The sequence below is a fragment of the Cannabis sativa genome, chromosome 4 (assembly GCF_029168945.1).
Source record: "Cannabis sativa cultivar Pink pepper isolate KNU-18-1 chromosome 4, ASM2916894v1, whole genome shotgun sequence".
Classification (NCBI taxonomy): domain Eukaryota; kingdom Viridiplantae; phylum Streptophyta; class Magnoliopsida; order Rosales; family Cannabaceae; genus Cannabis; species Cannabis sativa.
The window spans coordinates 78,675,315-78,688,934 of record NC_083604.1 but is presented as its reverse complement, the minus strand read 5'-3'; the positions used below and the strand labels follow the sequence as shown (position 1 = coordinate 78,688,934).

General features: G+C 35.0%; 1 protein-coding gene across 1 annotated transcript; it reads left to right on the top strand.

The window, feature by feature from the left end:
• The first annotated feature begins 806 nt into the window (after nt 1–806).
• Nucleotides 807–3,965, top strand: LOC133037401 (uncharacterized). The gene is made up of 6 exons (XM_061114614.1): nt 807–975; nt 1,095–1,136; nt 1,537–1,584; nt 2,971–3,559; nt 3,638–3,730; nt 3,814–3,965. The coding sequence occupies exons 4-6, from the start codon at nt 3,401–3,403 to the stop codon at nt 3,937–3,939; spliced, it is 378 nt and encodes a 125-aa protein (XP_060970597.1). The 5' UTR covers nt 807–975; nt 1,095–1,136; nt 1,537–1,584; nt 2,971–3,400; the 3' UTR covers nt 3,940–3,965.
• Nucleotides 3,966–13,620: the final 9,655 nt, after the last annotated feature.

Here is a 13,620-nt window from a genome sequence, read left to right as displayed (position 1 = left end):
AAATAAAAATAAAGAGTTTAATTTCCAATTTAAAAAATGGTCTTATTTTTATATTTGAATAAAAAGTCTTACATATTCTTCATATATTGTAATAACAATATGTATTTAATTTTTTTTTTGGTTTATTAATTATTTATATTTTTATAAGTCGATGTACATATAGTTTGTCTATCAATATCAGACTAATAATTAAATATCGTTTTCTTCCAAAGATATTAAATAAGTGTAACCTTCTTTTTTTTGAATGGATAAGTGTAACCTTCTTAAATGAACTCAAGTTGCTACCTTTTTTTAATTGTCAATTTTATAATATAACACTAATTAATGCTATATATACATATAAGCGATACACTACTACAATGTTAGCCTTTAGAGGCAGTTTTTTCAACTCCATTTATAAAAAGGGAAGCTAAAGGGTGTGAAAATACCCGCTATGTTCGAAATTGACATTTAGAGGCGGTTTTTTGATAAAAACCGTAGGTATAAAATTGCATTATACCATTTAGAGGCGGTTGGAAATTAATTTTTATTTTTTTTCGAAATACCCTATGCCGTCGGTTCCTTCATAGAACCGACGCATAGGGTACACGATATCCTGACACGTGTACCCTATGCCGTCGGTTGCCTATGAAGGAACCGACGCCATAGGGTCGATCTCCGAATAAACCCTATGGCTCGTCTTCCTCCTTCATTTCACTCACCATTTCCCCACCCAAAGAAAAACCAGAGAGAAAAAAACCCAGCAAAAACCCTCGCCGAACCACCTTCCCTCAACCATATCTCCCCCATTTCTCAACCATTTTAGCCCATTTTTTTTTTAAAATCCTCCATTTTCGATACTTAATAACATACACCTAAAAAGTTCTGATTTTTTAGCCTCTAAAAGTGTCATCCGAACCCAAATAGTAAATTTTGGGTGTGAAATCCGGCCACCCATTTTTGTTGAGAAATTGTTCAATCTCAACCTCGTTTAAGGTATAAATATTGCTTCTATTCTTATTGTATTATGTATATTGTTTTATTTTTTGTTTTTGTAAATTATTATTTGAGTTTTTTTATTTTATTAGTAATATTATTGTGTTTTATGTGTATAGTGTCGGGATTTTTTACGGTGGTCGTCGGATTGCGGTTATTAGGTAATAATTTATACCACAATGTATAGTATATATATGTATTTGTATATTTTATTGAATATTTGTATATAATGTGTGTATATATTGTGTGTGTGTATATAGTGTGTGTATATTTTTTATGAAAATAAATTTTGTAATTGTATTTTATATATTTTTTGCAATATATATTTATTGTGAATAAAATGACATTGGAGGGATTTCATTAGTTTATAAATAAAAATTTTAAAATTGAATTAGTGTGTGATATAATTTTATTTTTTTGAGATAATAGTGTGAGATATAATTGATTATATATATGTATGTATAATTTAGTAACTAAGTAACTTGTTGCAATTTTTTATAACTAGTTATAAGTTATGAAATAATTAATTTTGTAATTTCGTTGTATTTCTTTATATTATAGGGGTTCGGCATAATTTTGTGTGTAGCGTATTTGGGCTTGCAATTATAGGTATATACTTTTACTAACTTTTTCTTAATATATAATTAATTATCAATGCATGTTAGTTGAGTTTGAATATCTTAAATATTCATCCGTAGTGAAGTAGGTTCTGCGAATACATGTACTGCGGTCGGATGGGTGGATTAATTTTGTATTGTTTATCTGTTTTGTTTGTTATTTTAGGCACTTGTAAAATTGTTATGCTGCCGAAATTTCGGTAGAATTAGGATAAATCTTACTAAAACCATTCATAATATAGTTAATTATAACATAGTAATAAGAAGTTAGGTCACATAAAAAATAATAATATTCACATTTATGTAAACTTTTTAATTTTACCAACATTCTAATCAACTAAACAACCTAATAACATGAACTAATGTAAAACGAAAATTTGAGTAATTTTTAGATTAATATGAATAAATTGTGTGAGAAACTTAGTTAGTTACATTGTGTAATTAGTAACTAGATATAATTAGTTACTAAATACATTAACAAAATAAACATATAAAATCCTTCTTTTTTTATTTTTTTTTTCTTTCATTTGAGAGGTTCAATGTGGATTTTTATTTTTCAAAGAAAATAAAGAGCAAAAGTTAATTAAAAGGGGAAAATATTAGTTAATACCTTTATTGCTTTACCAAAAAAATTTCCCCTCAATTTTATTTATTAAAAATATTTAACATTTTAATAACATTCTAATCAACAAAACAACCTAATAATATGAACTAATCTAAAACGAGAATTTGAGTAATTTATAAATTAATATGAATAAATTGTGAGAAACTTAGTTAGTTACATTGTGTAATTAGTAACTAGCTATAAGTAGTTACTAAATACTGAATTTTTTTGGATAGGATTTTTGTTATGGATAAATCATGGATGCGTGAGGAGAGAGACACACTGCGATTTCAAGTAGGGTTCGATGCATTTTTAGAGTTTGCCTTAAAGAATTCTACAAATCACGATCGTATTCATTGTCCGTGTGTAGATTGTTGTAATGTATCTAAAGGGAATATTACAATGATTAAGGACCATGTGTATTTACGAGGTTTCAATAGAAGTTATACTAATTGGTATTACCATGGCGAACATTTACCTAATGATCCATATCCATTAGGAAAGCGGGGGTAGATGATATCGAGGGTAATGATTTCGATGATTATCCATTGGACTTGCTTAATGATTATCCATTGGGTCAATTGTGATTCAGGCAAACATAAACAAAAAAAGAAAAGAAAACGTGTCTAATTGGTAACTTGATATATAGCTTACTTTATATTGTGGTTGTGAATGGTCCTGAATACTTAACAATTTGTTTATGCTTTTAATATTTCATATACACTACTTGTTATATATGTAGCTAACTTTGAAGTTTGTTTGTTAATGGTGTAGACATGGCGAACTCAGAATCAGGATCTGATTCGGGAGCAGAAAATGAGTGTCCAACCACAATACCTACACGAGGGCCGACGCAAATGAATGAAATATCCAAACTAATGGATCAGGGCAAAAGAGTGGCCCTCGAAGTTAATGATAAAGGTCAATACTGTAGAAAAAGCTACGCGAAGCTCGTATCCACTCTGGGAGTCAGATGTCGGCAGACAATAGGGTTGGCTTATAAAAACTGGAAAGAAGTCAACCAGACTCTGAAAAATAAAGTTTGGCAAGACATTCAGGTAAGCTATTATTTGTTAGAATTTTGATTTGTTTTTCTATTACTCCAAATGTTGACTCTAACCGTGTTTGTTTTCCTTCAAAATAGACGGGGTTCATTGTGCCGGACACCTTCAAACATGATTGTCTCATCCTAGCTGGGAAGTTAATGAAAGACTTCAAGAATAGGATGACAAAAGACATCATAATGCCCGCGTTGAAAGAGAATGATCTGGGACGACTGGCACAAGTCCCTGAAAAGCACCCGGAGATCGACGCTGCTGATTGGTGCAAATTTGTTGAAAGTCGACTAACTCCTGAATTTCTGGTATGCTAATTATATTAACACTAAGATAAACTCTTAAATACAAGTACATGTATCTAATGTATTTTTTTGGCATTGTAGGAATTGAGTAAGGTGCAACGTGAACGTTCCTCAAAAATTCAATCCAGACATCGAAGTGGTCGGAGTGGAATGGTGAACGTACGGGAAGCTGTGGTAAGTAATACTTAAAATTTAATGTGCTATAATGTGCTATACAATTTAATTGGTACTCATTTCATTGTTATAACGTTATGTAGAAAAAGGACCTCGAAGTTGCAGATCCTCCCCGCCACCGTGTTTGGATTAAATCTCGCACCAAGAGTAGAAAACTTGTCACTGATTACGACAAGGAAATTGCCGAGAAGATAGTAAGTATATATTAATCCTCAATTGACTTCTACTCATGAGTTAGTGTATATAATTCATATACTAATTGCTTGAATATATGCGTGCATTAGGCTCAACTAGAGGAGAAGCTTAGTCAGGGACAAATTCAGGTCCAGGGCCAAAACGATATCCTCACGCAGGCGCTCGGGACACCAGAGCATCCTGGACGTGTCGTGGCCGCCGGGTATGCTATTACTTCAAATGTTATTTATTTAGTTACACAAATGAAATCGTTGCTAATTTGCATTTTATGATTTGTAGGTTCCCGACCGTGGCATCTCAACCTGCTCGGCAGAAGAAAAGGGAAGTGTCTGATGTTGTGGCTCGGCAAGCGAAGGAGATTGAAAAATTAAAAGCCGAAGTCCAATCCCTTAAGCAGCAGAGGAACGCTGCCGAACAAGAGGAAGAAGGAGAGGTGGCTGGTGAGGCGTATGTTCCACAACCATACGCTCCTCAGGATGAGGTACAACCACAAATTTATGCTGAGGAGTTCATTTCCCTCAACGACCAAGGTATCCTATACAATTTTGATGACCATGCGGCCCTTAATCAGACAGTACATCTCTGCTCTGACAACATCGACAATATTGTGGCCCGAGGGTATTTGTACGAGCATGTGGGTACGATCAAAGTTCACTGCCAGGATTACGATGATTCACATGCTCGGATCATGGTTTCGGAAATCCTGCAAGAGGACGCTGAAATCCCAGTCCCAATTGAAGATTGCAGATATGTTAGGGACGTGTGCCAGATGTTCCTTCCTTGGCCTAAACACTTAATTTTAACAACCAAGGTAACTTCTCAACTGAAATTAATTATTAATGATTAGTGGAGTTTGAATATCTTCAATATTCATCCGTAGTGAAGTAGGTTCTGCGAATATATGTCCTGCGGTGGGATGGATGAACAAACTACTGTTATATATGTGTTATTTGTCGTTATACAGCCATGTTCAAAATTTTTGAGGTCATTCAATTACAACCGTTATGCTGCCGAAATTTCGGTAGAATTTAGATAAAATTTGATATATATATATATTATGTTCTGTTTTGTTTAGGGTCCACTCGCTCAACCGCCCTCAAGACGTGATGCGTCAAAGGGGAAAGCTCCGATGCTTTCTCCACAAAGCCGTGGTGCACGGGAAGATGAGTTGTTCACGGAAGAGAAGATGGCGTTGATCCCTAATTCGCTAAAATGGATGATTCATGAATTCCTAAGGCTCAAAGATAAACGTGATATAATCACAATTTCTGTCCCCCGAGGATTCATTGCACCGCGTACCCAGATCATTTTATCTGGAGAGGATTTGCAGCAGGTTGCTACGTGTAACTACATCGGCAACCAGGAAATGCTGTTTGGAATGATGTATACTCTTCTTTAATCTAATTAACCTTATATCAAATTATAGTTAAATTATTATAAGGCACTAACACTTTTTTTGGCAGGCACATATGGGAGAGCATCAACTATTCGAGAAAAATTTTCAAGTTTTACGACCCAGAGCTTCTCACAGTGCATGGGATCAGCGATGAAGAACAGAGTCAGTCTTTTGACGATGCGGCAAGACGATTGGCTAATTGGTTATCATTAATGAACAGCAACCACCAAATGTTCTTTATTCCTTGGAATATCGGGTAAACTTTATTAAATTCTTTAGTGCTAATTGTTCATTTCTATATTATGTCTTCAAATTATTTTTATACTATCTTACTTATATTCCAATATAATTTTCTAGGATGCATTGGACGCTAGTGGTGGTTGCGCAAGGAAAATTATCCATTTAAACCCTGTAAAAGGCCGCCCAATTCCCGAAGAAATAGAACAAATGATCGGAAGGTAATAATTTAATGACTTCTTATGTAACGAATTTAAATTAACTAACGAATTGAAATGCTAATATAATTTTCCCAAACAGGGCATTCATGTATATAGGGGACGCACATCAGTATCTTGGCCCGTGGCAAGGAATTTCACAAGCAAACTGTCCAAGACAACCTAAAAGCCAAGAATGCGGTTTTTATGTTTTGAAATATATCACTGACATCGTCGCACGTGCCAACCCCAACCGTTACATACAAGATCAAAAAGCTGTAAGTTTTAATTATTGATCATAGTATATAAATTTTATAATAACAAATATATAATATACATATACATAAACTAATATAAATTTTTAATTTTTTTAACAGTTTGGGGGTAAGAAGCAATACGATCTAAAAACAGAATTGTTACCACTACAGCGAAAGTGGATCGAACAATTGATGGCGGTGATTCACGGTGACGATTGAGGTTCAAAGGTCGAAGAATTTTTCTTCATTATGTAATTTTTATAGATTAACTTGTAATTAGATTTATTAACTTATTAATATTTTTAACTAATTTTACATGTTTGTGTAATATTTAATTACTTTTATGAAATCAAATTATGTTTTTACCCAAATTTAATTACTATTTAATTTAAAATGTAATTAATATATAATTAAATTAAATAAATATGTAATTTAAAATTTAAATAAATATGTAATTTAAATTAAATAAAATAATATATAAATTAATAAATATAAATATGTAATTACGGTTATTGGCGTCGGTTGCTACGCCACATATGGCGTCGGTTATTGGCTAGGAACCGACGCCATATATACCCCTATGGCGTCGGTTATTAGCTAGGAACCGACGCCATAGGGGTATATATGGCGTCGGTTCATATAAACCCTTTAGCGTCGCCCTGATCAGCGTCGGTAGCGAATTTTGCGAAAACCGACGCTGAAAGGGCTTAAAAACCGCCTCTAAAGGGTGTTTTTGTAGTAGTGATAAATCATCAAAAATATAAGACTTCAAAATTTGCAATCATAAATAAAATTAATTAAAAGAATTATTAGTCTTTATATAATAAGGGAACCTTTTATAGTTGAAACACGCATATTAATTATTTAATTACCAAGTGTAATTTATGTAATATATATAATAATTTCTAAAATAGTTTTGTTTTATTTTTTTGAAATACCCAAGAAAATAGACTGTAACAACCAGTATATATCTGAGGAAATTGTAGTAAGTAAGAACATTTCAATGCTGAACTATTTTTGTATATATTTCTTATATAAATAAACATATTAATTTATTAAACAAGAAAGACTTTGACTTGACTAAAGTATTACTTTATTTTATTTTTAATTTCAACACGGTTCTGTGACATTTTTTTATTCATTATTAATTACTATTAGGGAACAAAAATCAAAGACTTATTAATTAATGTTATGTAAATGTTAAAAAAATATTTTTTATTATTTTACTTGAAACAAATACTAAAAGAACTGTTTAATTTATCACATGCAACAGCAAATGACAGCCCCACACTCACACCCACTCTTGGACTTATTACAAGTTATTATTTTATTTTATTATAATTATAATATATATATTTTTAAAATAATAATAATAATTTACAGCTTAAATACTAAATTTAACCCTCGCCATATAGATACTTATTTCATATTATTATAATATATATATGTTCTTAAGAAAAAATAATAATAAATTACAGCGTAAATACTAAGTTTGACTCTCGACTGCAGATAAATATCTCAGTTTAAAATTTTAACTGTATAGCTCAAACGTGATGTTTAATGAACTCTCCTTTCCCAAATTCATCTATTCCTCGTCATCTCAGGTGCATTCTTCACCTGTTTCATATCCTACTGCTTAGTTTTTTTTTACAAATCAAATTGTCTTTGGTCCTAATTCTGTTGTTACTCTTGCTGTTATACTACAGTTTTATCTACTGATTTACCTGAGCATCACTCAATCTCTATTGCTGAGTCTCACACTACACCAGTTGCTACATTACTTGATGTTGAATCTGCTTCTGAGTCTCCTACCAATGGCTCTCTTTTTCCATATCCACTTCCTGCAGAGTCTTCATCTGTATCTACATTGATTCAAGATGAATCTTCTCTTTCTAAACATGCAGAACAATCTGCAACTTCACAACCTATTACCTCTTATCATGTAGTTGCAGTATTTGAGTCTCCTTCTTTTCATCTGTTGTTGTAGTATTGCTTGAGCCTCCAAGAACTCATCCTTTGGTAATTAAGTCTTAGAGAGGGATTTATAAACCTAAAGCCTATCTGGCTACCAAGCACCAATTGTCTTCCTCCTTGCTACCTAGAGAACCAAAAATAGTTAAAGCAGCTCTCCATGTACTGAATGCCTCTATGAACAAATATTTTGTTGCTCTCATATCCAATGGTACATGGACCTTAGTTCCTTATGAATTTCATATGAATCTAATTGATAATAAGTGTTTGTAGAGTCAAGCTTAATGCAGATAGAACTGTGGACAAGTGTAAATCTAAACTAGTTGCTAAAAGTTATCTTGAACAACCAGGGATTAATTTGAAGAAACTTTTAGTCTTGTGATCAAACAGTGACTATGAGGCTAGTTCTCACTCTTGTAGTGTCTTATCAATGAGAACTAAAAAATTGGATGTATCAAATGTTTTTCTTAATGGAAATCTTCAAGAGACTGTCTATATGACACATCCAACAAGTTTTGAAGATCATAATCACCCTACATATATTTGCAAATTAAACAAAGCTATCTTTGGCTTAAAAAAAGCTCCTAGAACTTGGAATGATAAACTCAAAAAAATATTGTTCAGTTGGAGTTTCACTGTTTCTCGAGCTGATACATCCCTATCATATATGGTACTGGTACCAACTTGGTCATTCTACTTGTCTATGTAGATGATATCTTAATATGACTTAACTCTATTTTAATTCATAAGCTATAATTGCAGTTCTCAACAATTCTTTCTCTCTCACACACATTAGCTAAGTTCATTATTTTCTTGGAGTAGAAATGCATAGGAAATTTGCAGGGTTGTATCTTTCTCAAAGCAAATACATTGCAGACCTATTATTCAAGGTTCATTTGGAAGGTTCTAAGGTTTGTTTTAGTCCCACAAGCAGTTCTCATAAGCTGGCTCTCACAGAAGGTACTCCTTTTGTAGATAAATACTTTACAAAAACACCATGAGCAATATCTCACCTTGACCAGACTTGATGTTACATTCATCATCAACAAGCTGCCTCAATTCATTCATGCTCCCACAAATGTGCACTAGGAAGCTAGCTTGTAAAAGGTTATTAAGGTATTTAAAAGACACGATTTCAAAAGGACTACTCATCCAACTTGCTTCTAGAATGGAAATTTCAACTTACTCATATGCTAATTGGGTTAGTTGTCTTGATAACAGATGATCCATATGTGGTTATGCCATATTTTTGGGTTGAAATTTAATCTCCTGGTCTGTTAAAAAGCAACAAGTAGTTGCTCGAATCCACATAATTTGAATTCTATGCCTTAGCAAACACATCAGTTAAAATTAAGTGGCTGAGTTGCAAGTCAAGGTGTAATGACCGCTCTATTAATTTGGATTAGTAAAGGCAATTAGCACTAATTTTTATTATTTTATTATTATTTGTGAATTTATTTAATTGTGGACCCCAATATTTAGAAATAAATATTAGAGTTATAATTTCTCAATTCCGGAGATTTTATTAAACTCTAGGGGTATTATTTAGTTTATATGTGGAATATAATATTTTTGTAATTTTTGTTCGGCGACAACGGAAAATGCGATGGATGGCTAGATTGATCACATGGGTGAGTTTAGAACCCTATTTCATAGTGGGAAATAATTTAGAGAAAATAAATTATCGGGATTGAGCGGGGTTATGGAATTTGACCATTTTACCCCTAGTTTCAAAGAAATACCCTAGTTTGAGTCAAAGGGCAATTTGGACATTTTATTTAAGTTATGGATAGGTGGCTTTGTGGTTAGTTGACACCTAGCAAATTTTATTCAGCAAGGAAAAAGGATTTTCCCAACCTTAATTCATTTTGAGAAAATAGGAAAACTTAGAAATTCATCTCACCATTTTCTCTCTCTCTCTTGCTTTCGGCTGGGGTTAATCAAAGGCAAAATCAGAGTTTTGCTTTCTTTTCTTTGGATTTTCAGCAAGGTTTCAAGGGGGAAACTTAATCTAAGGTAAGCCCTAATGGTTCCTTCCTTTTATTTTCAAGTTTTGAAGTAGTTAAAATAGTGAAATGGTGTTATAGGAGCTGTTAGAGTTTGATGATGGTTTGGTTCGAATTCTAGGGTTAGGTTGAGTAGAATTTAGGCCATAGCAGCTGGTTTTGATTGGTGTTAATGATTTTATGCAATTTTAAGTTTTGAATGCAAAGCTTTGTTCATTAATGGCAAATTAATTTTGGATGGTTTGTTCTGCGAAATACTGGCTGGGTTTTATTGTTTATGCATTGAATAGGAGCTCTGGAAGGTTTCATGGAAATTGGTGAAGAATTGAGCAACAAATGAAGAGTTTGGGGAATACTGGTGCAAACCGGCTAGCCGGTTTGCAGTGCCACAAAACCGGCTAGCCGGTTTTGGCAGGGTTCCCCGGGCCTTTCATTTTCTCAATTTTTGCCATTTCGGTGCCTCGGTTGGATGTTTCCCCATTTCCAGAGTTAGAATAACGCATTAAGAGCATAGCAGAACCTAGGGTTTTGGTTTTGGATTTCCCGGGATAGGGTTTTGAATCATGTAACTTACCCGGTTTCAAAATGTGATTAGGGCATCCATCTAGTACAAGATTTCCGTTCGAATTGCCGGCCAAGACGTTTGAATTCGGAAAACAAAAGAATCGAATATAACGTGTGATATAAATATCTGGGTGTATGTATATGTATGATATATATATGCATGCTATGTGTATCCTTGTATGTGGTTGGGTGATATCATAGCGACACAACCATTGTGTCGGTTCGGCGGACGAGGCATCGTACTGGTTAAGAGTGTTATTCACCCTGGAAAGTATGTTTTGGTACTATCATAGCGACACAACCATTGTGTCGGTTCATCAGTACAGGCATCGTACTGGTTAAGAGTGATATCATGGCCAATCATACTTTTGGATGTTATTGATGCTATCATAGCGGCACGAACATAGTGCCGGTCCTATAGCACGAATATAGTGTTAGTAGGAGTGATATCATGATCAGTAGCACAAGCAGTTAGAACGTTCTTGCTCATCTGTTAAGCCCTGTAGATAGGTGTATGGGCGCCTATTTACAGGTCGGAATTTATGTGATATGTTATATGCATTTCTTACTGAGTCTGTCGACTCACAGTTTCTACTTTCATGTGTAGGTAAAGGAAAGGCGAAGGCTGAACAGGAGTGAACCTGAGTTCGGGTGAGATTGTACATGTCAAAGCAGCGCGACCTGGAGTGTTCGGTCTCGGGACATCTGGGGATTTTTATTTTGGTAGTTGCTGTGCGACCTGTAATAAATGTATATTTTGAAAAGTTAATTTTACAAAGTTTAAAATCGGGATCCCGGTACTTGTAAATATTTTATTATATTATAAAGTTTAATATTTAATGCAAAAGTTTTAATTTGACACGTTTTTTGAGAAACTTCTTTGATTAGCAAAGATTGCACAATAATTGAAAAAGCACTGTAGCGTGCCTTAGCATTAGGGCGTTACAATTTTGGTATCAGAGCCGCCAGGTTTGTCTACCGAAGCTTGCTAAGATATGTACAATCTTCATCAGAGAAAGCTCGGTTCACGGTTCAGTAAGCCCGTACTTGTTTAGCATTTTCTTTTTAAAAGTTACGAATGTGAAAGCATGTTAGGAAGCATATTAGATTATAATTATTTATGTTAAGTGCATTGCCTTAAAATCCGTAAGTGCGGTAGTAAGTATGTAAATAGGCCGTTGCCTGACCAGACTGACTTACTAACTGACAGGTTAGTCTTATAAAATGGACACCTGGTGCTATATGGAGAGTCAGAGTAAAGTGGCCAGGGCTAGTAATGGTTGGAGAGAATGGAGTCCAAATTGTCCCCGTAACCAAGGTGAAATCCCTTGGAGGGCTTCCGACGGGAGTGATGGTTATCCGTCACAGGCTCCGTTGGATTTGGAGCAAAGGTTTGCGAAAATGGAAGCTGTGATTCAACGACATGAAGAAGAGATTCAGAGGTTGAAACAGCAGAGGTCTCCTGTAGTATCTTTACCACATATGCCAATCATTTTTGATTCGGTATTACCAGCGAAGCATGGAATGGCTGGTACTCAAGTGGAACCATTGCATGGAAAGATTTGGATCCAAGAACCTTCAGACTTTCAGGGAGGTTCAAATGTGAAGAATGCTTCTTGGGTTGGAAGCCCTGAGGAAATTATTTTGAGACCTCAGGAGATTATGGTAGGGGGTCAGAATATTACCTGCCTGAATCCAGAATATGGTGGAAGTGGTAGGAGCTCCATGATTGAGCAAAAGAGGAAACCTACGTCATCAGTGGTGGGTTTAAGACAGAACAAGCAGTTCCGAAGGTTTCAAGGCAAGGGAGCACGCCAGGGTTACTCTTACCCTGAATGCCCACGTTGCATGAAACACCATCCCGGAGAATGCAACCGAAAAGTATGTTTTCAATGTGGCAAGGTTGGGCATTTTAAGAAAGATTGCCCACAGGTGGAGAAAGAAGAACAAGAGCAGAAAGTGGTATTTGTTCCTACCACGGTGAATGCTAATGCTCAAGCTGATGATGCAGTAAGCCCTTCTGTAGTGGCAGGTTAGCTCCCTGTAAACGACTTCTTTTATATCGTGTTGTTTGATTCGGGAGCTGCACATTCATATGTAGCTATGAGAATAATTCATTTTTGGGTAGGCCTTGAGATATTTTAAAAAGAGGGTTTGGAACCCTAGTGCCTAGTGGGGAGTTGGTGGTCTCTAATAGGCGTATTAGGTCTATGCCAATTAGGATCGAAGATAGGGAGTTGAGCGTTGATCGTGTAGAACTGGAATTAATTGAGTTTGACATTATACTGGGAATGGATTTCTTATCCAATTATTCGGCCAGTATAGATTGTAGGCGTAAAATGGTGATTTTTCAGCCAATAGGTGAAGATCCATTTGTTTATGTTGGGTCAGTTCAGGGGTCTCGGATCCCGGTTATTTCTGTATTAAGGGCTAGGGATTTCCTATGCAATGGCTGTGTAGGATTTCTAGCGGTGGTTTTTGACTCCAGCAAACCTGAAACATTTGGGCCTGGGGAAGTTAGAGTGGTAAAAGATTTTCTCGGCGTCCCGAGGAGTTGCCGGGATTGCCGCCACCGCGAGAGATTGACTTTGTAATTGATTTGGCACCTGGAGTCGAACTTGTTTCTAAAGCTCCATATAGGATGGCTCCAGCGAAACTCAAGGAGTTTAAGTTAAAACTTCAGGGGATGCTTTGACATTGGGTTTATCGAACCCAATGCATCGCCCTGGGGAGCTCCGGCTCTGTTTATGAAGAAGAAAGATGGTTCCCTCAGAATATGTATTAATTATCAGGAACTAAACAAATTAATGTATAAGAACAAGTACCCGTTGCCCTGAATCGGCGATCTGTTTGATCAGCTACAGGGAAAGACAGAGTTTTCAAGGATTGATTTACGATCTGGTTATCAACAAATTAGAATTCGAGAGAAGGACATATCGAAGACTGCTTTTAGAACCAGATATGTGCACTATGAGTTTCTGGTAATGTCATTCTGATTGACTAATGCTCCTGCGGCTTTTATGGATCTCTCGAACAGGGTATTCAATGATTTCCTCGATAACTGCGT

Excerpts from the sequence above, each read along its gene's own strand:
- LOC133037401 (XM_061114614.1), top strand. The coding sequence starts at position 3,401 with ATGAAAGACTTCAAGAATAGGATGACAAAAGACATCATAATGCCCGCG. Across the intron at positions 3,560-3,637 it reads GACTAACTCCTGAATTTCTG|GAATTGAGTAAGGTGCAACG; the intron begins GTATGCTAATTA and ends TTGGCATTGTAG. Across the intron at positions 3,731-3,813 it reads TGAACGTACGGGAAGCTGTG|AAAAAGGACCTCGAAGTTGC; the intron begins GTAAGTAATACT and ends AACGTTATGTAG.